The following is a 13,318-nucleotide window of genomic DNA, read 5'->3' as shown; positions in this document are numbered from 1 at the left end:
ACAATATGAGAGAGAAACAAACCAAACATTGTCATTTAAGGTAATGTATGCCTTCAAAAGTGTTCAACCCCGTCACACCTTTTTATCAAAAGAATAGATAAGACAATTAAGAATAAAATTATTTCTTGCTGATTACAGTCTGACATGTTAAGGGCTAAAACAATAAAATTGTGGTTTTAGTTCAAATTTGACATTTAAATATTTTTACAAAAACAAAGAGGAGACACACAATTTTATATATAAAAGTTTTTAGCTTCAGTCCTGTAAAAATGTGAAAATGATGACAAATGTTGCATTTGTTATGATTAAATGATCAGGGACACATGAACAGCAGGTACATCTTTGTTTTATAACAGTTTCTGTGTAAAATCCTTTTCTTTTTAAACCAATCCCAGTTTGTCCGTCACAGGGTTGAGAAAAAAGCTGTCTAGAGCTGAAAAACACTCAAAATAATAAAAGCTCTTTAATGCCTGAGGTGGGGAAATGATTTTTTTGGAGGTTTGATATGTGCCTAATGATGTATTTAGAAGTGAAATAAGATGTAGTTTGAAAATATGCATATTTCCATCTGAAATGTTACCTAATCCCAGGAATGACCCGTATGTAAATTAGGCATGTGCGTTTTCGTGTCTAATAACACGTGATTGGCTGTTTTTCTGAGGCCTCAGCAGAAGCCACGCCCACTTCCCCTCCCCCCATTGTGACGCCGCACTGAGAGCTGCGCAGCGCAGACGCCATTTTCTCGTCCTCAGCGGATCTGAGTAGAAGCGTCGAACCGATCTCTCGAAGCCGCTCCTCTCTCACCGGGCTTTAGATAGCGATGCCGGCCCATCCGCTGCGTGTCGCGGTCGTGTGCTCCAGCAACCAGAACCGCAGCATGGAAGCGCACAACATCCTGAGGTAACGACGAGAAACCGACCCCGACTTCATCCGCCTCGCCGTTTCGTCCTTCTTCTTCAATCGGTGTCCAGATGGTCCAAACGCGGATCGGAGTCGAACCGGGACAGTCAGACCTCGAGAAACGAAACGAACCGAATCGAGCCGGAATCATTAAAAAAAAACAAAAAAAAACGCATTTTTACGCAGTTTTACGCGTCCAGACACACGGAAGCTGATGAGACGCATAAAAGCTTAAATTGAGAAACAGAGAAAGTTCTGGAATAAAGTAACGGTAGACAGACTAAAGAAGTAATCAAAGACTTAGATTTGTGTTTGTAATGCAGTGGTAATGATGGCTACAAAACCCTACTGCAGTACCACGCTAAAATACCCTGGTACTGCATCATTAGCGTCATAATTCACCACGGTATTCATAATAATACCATACTACATGTCCTACATCCACGGAACATGTTTGTTATCCTGATAAACTGAGGAAAGAAGTATAGATCTTAGTCAGGGAAGTGCTATATTTAAACAGAAGCGAGGCTGTGAGGGACTCAAGTACAGTCCTGAAGACTCCACGGAGCCGTATCTGACCCTGGAGCACAAAACCAGTCATGAGGGGCAATTATTCAAAACTGAGAGTCATACATCATCTGAAGCTGAATTAATAATATCTCCATTGATGTATGGTTTGTTATGATCGGACAATATTTGTCTGAGATACAACTATTAGAAAATCTGGAATCTGAGGGAGCAAAAAAATCTAAATATTGAGAAAATCTCCTTTAAAGTTGTTCAAATGAAGTTCTTAGCAATGCATATTACTAATCAAAAATGAAGTTTTGATATATTTATGGTAGGAAATTTACTAAATATCTTGATGGAACATGATCTTAATATCTAATGATTTTTGTCATAAAAGAGAAATGTATAATTTTGATCCATACAATGTATTGTTGGCTATTGCTGCAGATATACCTGTGTTACTCATGACTGCTTCTGTGCTGCAGGGACACATATATTAGTGGTGAGATGATAATCACATAATCACAGGCCATTAAGCGGCGTGTTTGTCCTCACAGCCTGGTTTCTGACTGAGGTCTGTGTTCAGGTTGATCTAGGTCCGGTAAGTCACCGCAGGTCAGGGAGGATCCCAGCTCTCGTCATGTGTTTGCTGTTCTGATGTGTTGTGGTCTCTCACCGTCTCTCTGTTATTCCCACAGCAAGCGAGGGTTTGATGTGCGTTCCTTCGGCACAGGAACCCATGTGAAACTCCCAGGACCCGCTCCGGACAAACCCAACATTTTTGACTTCAAAACCACTTACGAGCAGATGTACAACGACCTGGTCCGTAAAGACAAGGAGCTGTATCCCTAGCATACACACAGATGCACCTGCCAGAGCCCCAGAATCAAACCTTGATCGATTAGACCACTAAAAGAACACTGACCACATGCCAGAACACTTGGCATCGATGGTTCCATGAAGAACCTTGAACATCCGTGGAATCTTTCTTTAGTAAACAACTTCCTATAAGCCCCGTTCACACCAAGAACGATAGAGATATAGCTCTAAAAATCATTCTCAATATTAAAGAATAGCAGAGTTCACACCGCCGCTATAACGATATTGTTGGAATCGCTTTCAGAACGATTTTTCCAGCTGATGAATGATAGAAATATTGACATCCAATCAGAATCTCTCCTGCTGTAACGAGCTCGAGAGTTTAAAGCGACAGACGAGCTTAGAATAAACAGACGATATCGTTTGCTGGTGTGGATGCTAATATCGTTCTTGGTGTGAACGGGGCTTTAAAGTGGAAAAGGTTTAGATTTCAAGATGTTCTTCACACTAACAGCGTGTCCTAACTACACGCGACACACGATAAAAGATCTCTTTCACGTTAATCAGAGTTTGTCCTAACTAGCGACACGCAAAACTTCTATTTTAGAAAACATTTCAATTTCTGCGGCATTGTGGCTGGATCAACAGCGTTCAAACTATGACGGTGATGATCTCAGGTTCTGATTACCTGCTTTATTCAATGTCAGAAGTGTCTAATATGAGTTTGGATATCTTGTTGCGTGAGTTTATAGCTATACTGAAAGCAACAACACTTTACCTCGGATCTTCAAAAGAAAACAAACGTTAAAACTAAACTAACAAGTATATTCCATAAAGATGGTATCAGTCACTCAGTACGTACGCTTAATAATGGTTTGTTATGAGTTAGATTATAAACCTTTCCATCTCGTTAAGTGCAGTGTGCTTCCAGAGAGGCTCCGCCCACACACGCTTCTGATTGGCTGCGATATTTGATTGATTCGGTCGCGTTTGGTGTGGACAAACAAGCCGTCGCGTCGTGTGTAACTACAACACAGTGTAAGAAAACACTTTTTTAGCAACTCTTCATGAGCAACCCAGAATGATTCTTTTATGGCATCGCTATATTTTTTGAATCTTTAATTTTTAGCACGATTATCTTAGGAGCTGCAATATAACGCATGGTTTAAATCGCTAGAGCTTCAGTACGAGCCTCGACGTGTTAGTGACCGAAGATGAGCTCCTCGTTTTGGTTCTGCTGCTCACATTAAAGAGGATAGTTCACCCAAATCAATCGTTCTGTCGTGATTTACTCCCTTTCTGTTGCTCCAAACCTGTGTGACTTTATACTGTGAAAGAAATGGAGTCCGAAGAAAGTCAGTCATATGGGTTTGGAACGACATCATGGTGAGTAAATGCATCGTTTCTCTGTGGGACACCTGATGACGTGACGGTCTGCCGTCTAAATGAATGGTGAGGGTGTAGGACAGTCTCATGGGCAGGAAATCTTCTCTTGGGTTCGTCAGCAGCTCGTTTATTAATGTCCGTTTGGATGAAATGGGAGCCGCTCTTGTCTTTTCCAGACTCTGAATCATGGAGTTGACAGGAAAGCAGGTCACGGATTGGTTCCTGTAATGCGTCACACATGACTCGCGTGATTGTGTTCGAGCTCAGAGCAGATTACACTAAACCACACGGACTCCGTTAGTTCTGGATTCAGCTGAAGTCAGGTATTGCCATGTGTGTCCCTGGAGCACAAAACCAGTCATGAGGGTACATTTGTGAAGTTGAGATTTCTACATCATCTGAAGCTGAATAAATCATCTTTCCATTGATGTATGGTTTGTTATGATAGGACAATATTTGTCTGAGATACAACTATTAGAAAATCTGGAATCTGAGGGAGCAAAAAAATCTAAATATTGAGAAAATCTCCTTTAAAGTTGTTCAAATGAAGTTCTTAGCAATGCATATTACTAATCAAAAATGAAGTTTTGATATATTTACGGTAGGAAATGTACTAAATATCTTCATGGAACATGATCTTAATATCCTAATGATTTTTGTCATAAAAGAGAAATGTATAATTTTGATCCATACAATGTATTGTTGGCTATTGCTACAGATATAGCTGTGTTACTCATGACTGCTCTTGTGCTGCAGGGACACAGATATATATCTAACCAGAAGCGTCTGACAACTATAAACTCAGAATCCAGTTTCTTGAGGACAAACCCGTCACCTGTAGAAGAACAGCAGGATTGAAATAATAGTTTTATATGGAGCTGTTTTTCAGCGTTTGCTAGGTCAAGCATCACTAGCACTAGCGTTTGTGCTCCAGACATGAATGATTCCTCAGATCACGTGTCTCGAGTCCAGCTGTGAACTCATTTGGGGAAGCCACATTTCTTCATAGATTGCATGTTTTGTACAGGCTTTTTTAACCCTCATGTTCCAGTCATTTTGACCTGGAGAGTGATTTGTTTTTCATGAAAATGCTAGTTAATGTTCTCATATTAGACTAAAACTAACTGACTTTACTCACACAAAGTATAACAACTTCACAAAAATAAATTTTTGTACTTTTTTTGTGGGGTATTTATATCCCGCTCTGTTACACTTGTGGTATTCCCGTTCAAAAATGGCCGTACTGTAAAATTATGCTATGTTTTCAGCAAATATTTGATTGTTTTTATTCGCTTGTTTTCTGTCAATCAGCACAGATTTTGTGTTTCATTTAGGATCTGATTGATCGTAAGCTTCATTGATCTGAGCTCAAGCGCCTCATTGTTTTTATGAAAAAGCATTATTTGTGTATAATTGAGTCAAAGTTGACTCTCAAGCTGATGTGCATGAGCTCAGATCAGTGAGGCCTCCGATCAATCAGATCCTAAACACAAGACCTGTGCTGATCCACAGAACGCTTGAATCCAAAGTGTGCTGATGATACAGCGCAGCGACAGATTTACAGGCTGCGTTTTAAAAGGCCGCTTGCTTTTGACCAGGAACACCAAATTATGTAAAGGATATAAGTTACTGCCACGAGAGGAAATAAACTAGATTGAAGATATGCAGTCTATAACAAGCCTTAATATTTATGCAGCGTTGCTTCTCAAGTACATTTCTCATTATAAAGATTGTTAGACATTTTTAATATGCCAAAAACAACTTGTTTATTTTTTTTTTTTAATTTTTCATCATACTTGCAAAAATAAGAATAAAACAAAGCTAGATTTGCAGTGATGTGAGAGGAAGCCAATGGAAAATGAATATCTGTCGCAATATCTGATAAATGGTCATAACTAGTCTAATTTACAGCAGATTTCAGAGCAGCAGCGCAAAGAAAATCAAAAATGTTTTTTATTTGATAGTTGGATGTTCATTAGACCATGAGCTGTCTTGGTTTATTCTGCTGATAACTGGACTGTAATTATGAGCTGCACATTGACCCGTGCTGTGAGAAGTGAGCGGTCTATAGTTGAGTTAATGGACATCAGAAGGGGTTTCCTGAGGTTGACCAATAGATGGCGCTAGTGTGTGTGTTTCCAGTCTTTTGATCCTTTGCAGACACCAGGTTTGATGTGTTGTGGAGACTCCAGTGTTTCGTCTTCCTTGACCGCTCTGCTCAGATACACACAGAACGGGATCCTGCACATGCTGGACCGCAACAAGCGCATTAAGACACGGCCCGAGCGCTTCCAGAGCTGCAAAGAGCAGTTTGACCTGGTGATCACCTGTGAGGAGCGTGTGTACGACCAGGTGCTGGAGGGTGAGGAGCGCGTGTGTGTGTGTGTGTGACGAGGTGTGTGTGTGTGTGTGTGTGTGACGAGGTGTGTGTGTGTGTGTACGACGAGGTGAGTGTGTGTGTACGACCAGGTGCTGGAGGGTGAGGAGCGCGTGTGTGTGTGTGTGTGTGTGTGACGAGGTGTGTGTGTGTGTGTGACGAGGTGTGTGTGTGTGTGTGTGTACGACGAGGTGAGTGTGTGTGTACGACGAGGTGAGTGTGTGTGTGTACGACGAGGTGAGTGTGTGTGTACGACCAGGTGCTGGAGGGTGAGGAGCGTGTGTGTGTGTGTGTACGACGAGGTGTGTGTGTGCGACCAGGTGCTGGAGGGTGAGGAGCGTGTGTGTGTGTGTGTACGACGAGGTGTGTGTGTGTGTGTGTGGCTCCAGAATCACGGCTGTGTCTCTTTCAGACCTGAACTCTCGCGAGCAGGAGACGTTCCAGCCGGTGCATGTCATTAATGTGGATATTCAGGACAATCATGAGGAGGCTACGCTGGGGGCCTTCCTCATCTGCGAGCTCTGCCAGTGTGTGAGTACTGTCAGAAACACCTGGAGTTACTGCTTTCAGTTCAATAAACTTGCTCTGTGCCAATTCTTTATGCTCATGTTTCATGGACTCTGCTCAGAAAACCTTGTTTTTCCTCAACAGTTTAATGGATGTTCATAAAAGCACACTTTCAGAATTGTTTCACTGTTTGTGCAAATTTCTGTAAGAGTGGCTTCACAATTTTACAAGAGATTAGGGTTATTATAGGTAACTACACAACAAATAAATAATCATAAAAATGATGTGCTTTGAGAAATAACAAATTTAACTGAAATAATGTTTTATATATATATATCAATCAATAATAATAATTTTATTCCAGTCCTCACAAACACATTTTCACAAAATAAATAAAATGCATTGTTACTGAAAAAGGTGTAGGCAGAAGCCTTGCTTATTATGCTTACACTTTACGTTAAATAACACAATTTAACAAAAACATTTCCCAAAATGTACAAACTTAATTCAAAACAAACATAAAAATAAACACTTTTTTTAAACAATACAACCACAATTTATACTGAGTCATATAATTATTTTTCGCCTTGTTTTTATACCTTTTCTTAAGCCGGTAAAGAGAATGACATGCTTTTAGTTCCTCATCACATTTATTCCATAGGTTTACCTCTTTAACAGATAAACACCTACTTTTTGCATCAGTTCTTGCCCTTACTTTTCTAAACACATACAATCCTCTTAAATTATACTGACTTTCTCTTATTTTGAACAGCCTCTGAATACAATTTGGAAGTAAATTATTACAAACTTTGTACATTAACTGTAAAGTATATAGATCAACTTGTAATGCATGTAAATTATTAATTTATTTGTTGGTTCGTAATAATCAACCTTTTTAACAATCCTAATAGCTTTCTTTTGTAACGTATATATTGAATTTAAGTTGGTTTTATATGTGACCCCACACAGTAAGTAACGTATGGAACTATGAGCACACAATACAATATATACTAAGTGTTTCATTCAAAATATGTTTTATTCTATTTAATATTGCAATGGATTTAGACATTTTTTGTTTTTACATGATTAATATGTGATTTCCAACATAATTTATGATCAATTATAACACCCAAAAAATTATTTTCGTACACTTTCTATTTCCTCATTATTAATCGTTAGTTTCACTTTATTGTTACTTTGTCGATTACTGAATATTATAAACTTTGTTTTACTAGAATTCAGTGAAAGTCTGTTATCAAACCATTTTTTGAAACCCTCAATTCTATTTCCACTGCATTCAGAAGCTGTTCCAAACCGTTCCCAGAACAATATAAATTAGTGTCATCAGCAAACAAAACATTTTTAATACTTTAGACACTTTACAAATATCATTTATGCATTTACAACTTAGGGCCTAGCACCGAACCTTGTGGAACACCACAAGTAACTTCCATTAAATCTGATTTAACATTATTAATATTTGATATCTGTCATCGAGGTAACTTTTTATCCTAGCAAAAGCTTTCCCTCTTATACCATATCTCTCCAGTTTCATCATTAATAATTCATAATCGATAGTGTCAAAAGCTTTTTCTAAATCTATGAACGCAGTATATTCATTATTATCCACTGAAGAAGAAATCTCTTCCACCAGGTCCATCACAGCCACTGAGCTCGACCTGTTTGATCTAAAACCATACTGATGATCTCTCAATAATTTGTGCTTATCTATAAAATTATCAAGCGTACGCACAAATATTTTCTCTAAACTTTTCGAGAACTGGGAAAGAAGAGAAATTGGTCTGTAGTTGGAAAAACTGTGACGATCTCCATTTTTAAAAATAGGAATAACTTTAGCTGTTTTCATAATATTAGGGAATATTCCTGTTAAAAAGGACTGATTACATGTGTGTAAATGGTCTTACTATATGTTCTATAATGTTTTATTAACAACATGTCAATATTACAATCAGTGGAATATTAATTCTTGCAGTTGTTAGCGATGTTGAGTATTTCCTTCATCAACTCCCCTTATAAACATGGAATAATCATTACTAGGAATATTAATTTCATCTGTCCTCTCCCCAGTTCTCTGCTCCACCATCACTTTTGGGAAATTGCTCCCAATATTTACAAAATACTCGTTAAATTAATTGACAATGTCATTCATTTTATTTATACTTAATTTATCATCGTTAAGAAAATAATTTGGGTAATCAACTTTCCCAGTATTCTTTTTAATTATACTATTAAGCATGTTCCATGTTGTTTGTATATTATTCTTATGCTTGTCCAATAACTTATTATAATAGTCATTTTTACTAAATCTTATAATACTTATATATTTTTTATCTTGTATGTATTTTCCGCTTGTATAGGTCTAGTTGCTATAAATTTCCTGTATAGTGCACTTTTCTTTTTACATGCTTTCTCTATTCCCTTACCAATCCATGGTTTATCCTCATGATTTTGCTTCTTTACAGTCCTCTTAAACAATGTTTTTCGTATTTTTCTATTGATATGGACAAGAAAGCATCATAAGCACTATTAGGATCTTTACGTGCATAAACCTCGCTCCAGTTTTGATTCTTTACGTCCTCACTGAGAGCAGCATGATTTCTGGTGTTCGATATCAAATTCATTTACAACTATCCTACTACCTTTTGTTTTATCAAATTATCTTTGAAATATTGCAAAAACTGGAAACTGATCAGTCATATCATTTATAAATAATCCTCCTATTTCGTTTGTATAGATATGATCTATTAATGTAGCAGTGTTTTTAGTTATTCTACTAGGTTTTGTAATCACAGGAAATAGACCTTCACTATAGAGTGAGTCAGTAAAATCTGTTATTCTCATTTCCATTTCAACAAATCTATATTGAAATCTCCACATATTTGTACTTTGTTCTCATTCCATTTATCGAGCATACCAAATAATTTATACATAACGGTATCTGCACAAGTTCCTGTTGATCTATACACACAACTGATCATTATATTTTTAGATCTTTCAATATTGATTTCTATAGTTACACATTCCAAAAGATCTTCTATAGTCACTGACATGCTTTTAATCAGTTTAGATCTTAACGCTGTCAACATGCAAAGCAACTCTTCCTTTCTTATCAACTCTGTTTACTGTAAATAATTATATCCTTCCAATTCTACTTCATGTATTTTCAAGCCAAGTCTCTGACCCAGCAATCACATTAAATTTATTAAACTGACGCAAATAATCCTTAATGTGTATGACATTTTTATAAAGACTTCTACTGTTTAACTGTATTATTGATAATGCCCTCTCCATATTCACATTTCTGTTAAATATATCTTCTGTATAATACTCTCAACAATTGTTATTCACATCATTAAAAGAGTGATTTTCTGGGTCAATATCATTTTCAATCTCGTACATTTTATGATCCGCGTGATTGAAGGATTTAAAATGATCGCACTTACAGTGACATTGTTGGTCAGACACACGGTCCATTTGAATACTGACCCATCATCAGCATCTCCAAATGAGAACAAACATTCCTTATCAGTGTCCATCATATCAATAGTCCATATGAATATTCCTTCACACAGTCTTCGCTGATCCATACTGATCCAATTCATAGCGTTCTCTTACAGAAAGCTCTTTGGCTTCTTTAGGTGATGCCTTTTGCCGTAACACCGTCATCACTTATCCATCCTGATCAAGTTCTTTCAGTTCTCTTATTGCATATACTTTAGCTTTTAGTTCGGCTAGTTCATTTAGCCGTATCATCACTTTGCTATTTCTTGTCCGTGTGTGTGTGTGTGTATATATATATATATATATATATATATATATATATATATATATATATATATATATATATATATATATATATATATATATATATATATATATATATATATATATATAATATTTTAATTGAACTTATTTTAATTCAGCTGGTTGCCAAAGCACCATTTCTTGTTTTCATGCAGTTTAACTTGGACTAATATAACAAATTGAATAAAAAGCATACAGACATAAAAATAACCAAATTACATTTGCAGATGTTTTTATCCAAAGTGACTTAAAAATTAGGACAATAGAAGAAATCAAAACCAACAAGAGAGCAATGATACACAAATGCTATAACAAGTACATATAGCAAGGTTTTTGTTTGTTTGTTAATTATATAATAAATAAAAAGAAAACAAATAGAACAGAAAAAGCTAGTGATAGAGGATTTTTTAAAAAAGAAAACAAGCAGAAAATGAATAGAGTGCAAGTCTTAAAGGGGTTTTATTAAATAAAGAAAAAATAGAATTATAATAGAGAGTGCTAGAGTTACAGGGTCAAATAAAGATGGAAGACGTGTTTTTAACCGTTTTTGTTTTTTTAATGTCTATGGTTTGTTTTAAAATGTAATGTATATTACATTTTAGAAATACATAAAATTAAAAAATATATATTCAATTTTATTATCATTTTAATTAATTAAAATGACAATGAGTTTTACCAGGTAGGTGGTGGGTGTTTAATATTTTACATAAAAATAGAAAAATAAAGCAAATTAAATTAAAACTATAATTTCTTAGCAATGCAAAAATAAGTAAATTCTAAAGGCATTAACATGTAAATTGTTGTGTGAAAACGTTGTTAATCAAATGTAATAATTTACACATTTCATGTACATTTGTCTCCATTTTGTTTTTAGCACAAAATATTTAGTAAGAATGCTTTTATGAGTAATAAAAGGGCTCTGCTCGTGTTTTATAACCTATTCTTACATACTTTAAATGCAAATTTTTACAAACATCTTACACATCCGTTCATGAGCTTTCATAAAGCTGTTCTTGAGAAAATGATCATTCTTACATTATCTTTGGAATCCAGAAGAAATGCAATAATTCAGCTTGTTATATAAACGTGTCAGTTTTCACAAGTGTTTGGTCTGCCTCCAGATTCAGCATACGGACGACATGGAGAACGAGATCGATGAGCTTCTGCAGGAGTTTGAGGAGAAGAGCCACCGGCCGTTCCTTCACACCGTCTGCTTCTACTGATTCACGTAGAAACTGACGCGGCACGCACATCCAGCGTGGCAGGACTCGCACGTTTCTCTCCCATTCTGTTTACCGCCAACACAGACCTCAGCCGGGAGGATCGTCCGCGCGACGCTACGCTAACCCGAGGGGTTGGTTTCGATGACTCTGAGCGCTGTAAATGGAACTGAAGGAACATCGCGAGAGAACGAAACGGTTCTAGAGTAAACCTCGCGCTGTCGCCAGAACCTGCGTTTAGGACCTGCGACAAACCCGTTAGCGATTAAACCCTAACGAGTCTGTTCCAGCTGGACACTGACTATATCTGATCACGTGTAATGTTTCATAACTCTTGTTATCTTTTGGTTTTCTCATGAATTTATTTCAGCGTTATTTAAAGATGGGATTTGATACCTGTTGTATTGTTTTGTTTTCCTTTGATTTTGTAAATGAAAAGATGATTCTATAATTGTACCTGAAGCAGCCCAGAGTGCCTGAAATTATTCTTGTAAATATTGCGCTATAAATGAATGAATAAAGCATTGATGAATCTCAGTGAACGTTTGTTTTTCTGTATTAAATGGCATGGCAGTGTCAAATTTACTACGTTATTATACACCAGCAGCGTTGGGAAGGTTACTGTGGAAATGTAATCAAATTACTCTGTTTAGAATGTAATAAGTAGTGTAAGTATTTCAGTTACTTTATTAATTTAACTAGTTACATTTGATTACACATGCTCAGTAACTGTAACCGATTAGTTTTTGTAATTAAATTACGTAATTCCGTTACATGTAATTAGTTCCTTCCAGTAAGCCACTGTATATTTACTTTAAATAATAAACGCCCGTTCAAACCAACAACGGTAATGTCTGAGTAGCAAACTATAACCATAATGACACGATATTGCTGGATTGATTTTCAAAACGATTTTTCAAAGTCATGAACGATAAAAATATTGACAGCCAATCAGAATACTTCCGCTTATGGAACGTTGTCGTGCACGCTATTATAGTAATTATCATTACAGTTATCTCTATAATAATAGTTATTGGTGTAAACGGCGCTTTACATTGCTAAAATTAACCATGGTTTTATTGTAGTAAAAGTGTAGTAGGGGACACCGGGGGCAATTGTAACACTCAATTCAATCATTTCACCTCAGCAGACAGTATTTGACAAAATACTGATTTTGTGGTATGAAAGTTAGTTTTTGGATGTACAGTATTTTTCTGCTGCTGTCTGAAGTTTAGATGATCGTGAATTTAAACTAGCATTTTATCTCTAGGTTATTGATAGAAAATTAACATGAACGACCTATGCTAATTAAGGTGTGGCTAGCAAGCTAGCATATGAGATTTTATCATGGCTGCAATATTGGGGACAATTGTAACCCTGTTACTATTAACAGTTACAATTAACCCTGTTACTATTAACAGTTACAATTAACCGTTACTATTAACCCTGTTACTATTAACAGTTACAATTAACCCTGTTACTATTAACAGTTACAATTAACCCTGTTACTATTAACCCTGTTACTATTAACAGTTACAATTAACCCTGTTACTATTAACAGTTACAATTAACCCTGTTACTATTAACAGTTACAATTAACCCTGTTACTATTAACAGTTACAATTAACCCTGTTACTATTAACAGTTACAATTAACCCTGTTACTATTAACCCTGTTACTATTAACAGTTACTATTAACCCTGTTACTATTAACAGTTACAATTAACCCTGTTACTATTAACCCTGTTACTATTAACAGTTACTATTAACCCTG

General features: G+C 36.3%; 1 protein-coding gene across 1 annotated transcript; it reads left to right on the top strand.

Annotated features, from left to right (window-relative positions):
• The first annotated feature begins 700 nt into the window (after positions 1-700).
• On the top strand, positions 701-12,122 carry ssu72 (SSU72 homolog, RNA polymerase II CTD phosphatase). Its single transcript, XM_079424525.1, has 5 exons — positions 701-900; positions 2,109-2,252; positions 5,838-5,977; positions 6,405-6,523; positions 11,446-12,122. The coding sequence occupies exons 1-5, from the start codon at positions 821-823 to the stop codon at positions 11,545-11,547; spliced, it is 585 nt and encodes a 194-aa protein (XP_079280651.1). The 5' UTR covers positions 701-820; the 3' UTR covers positions 11,548-12,122.
• Positions 12,123-13,318: the final 1,196 nt, after the last annotated feature.

Source organism: Barbus barbus (assembly GCF_936440315.1).
Source record: "Barbus barbus genome assembly, chromosome: 9".
Classification (NCBI taxonomy): Eukaryota; Metazoa; Chordata; class Actinopteri; order Cypriniformes; family Cyprinidae; genus Barbus; species Barbus barbus.
Note: the sequence above shows the minus strand (reverse complement) of the source record. Positions and strands in the feature narration are given on the sequence as shown.

What these genes read in the sequence shown, in the direction of transcription:
- ssu72 (XM_079424525.1), top strand. Translation starts at nt 821, where the DNA reads ATGCCGGCCCATCCGCTGCGTGTCGCGGTCGTGTGCTCCAGCAACCAG. An exon ending in GAAGCGCACAACATCCTGAG is followed by an intron (nt 901 to 2,108) that starts GTAACGACGAGA and finishes TTATTCCCACAG; the next exon opens with CAAGCGAGGGTTTGATGTGC. An exon ending in GTCCGTAAAGACAAGGAGCT is followed by an intron (nt 2,253 to 5,837) that starts GTATCCCTAGCA and finishes CGCTCTGCTCAG; the next exon opens with ATACACACAGAACGGGATCC.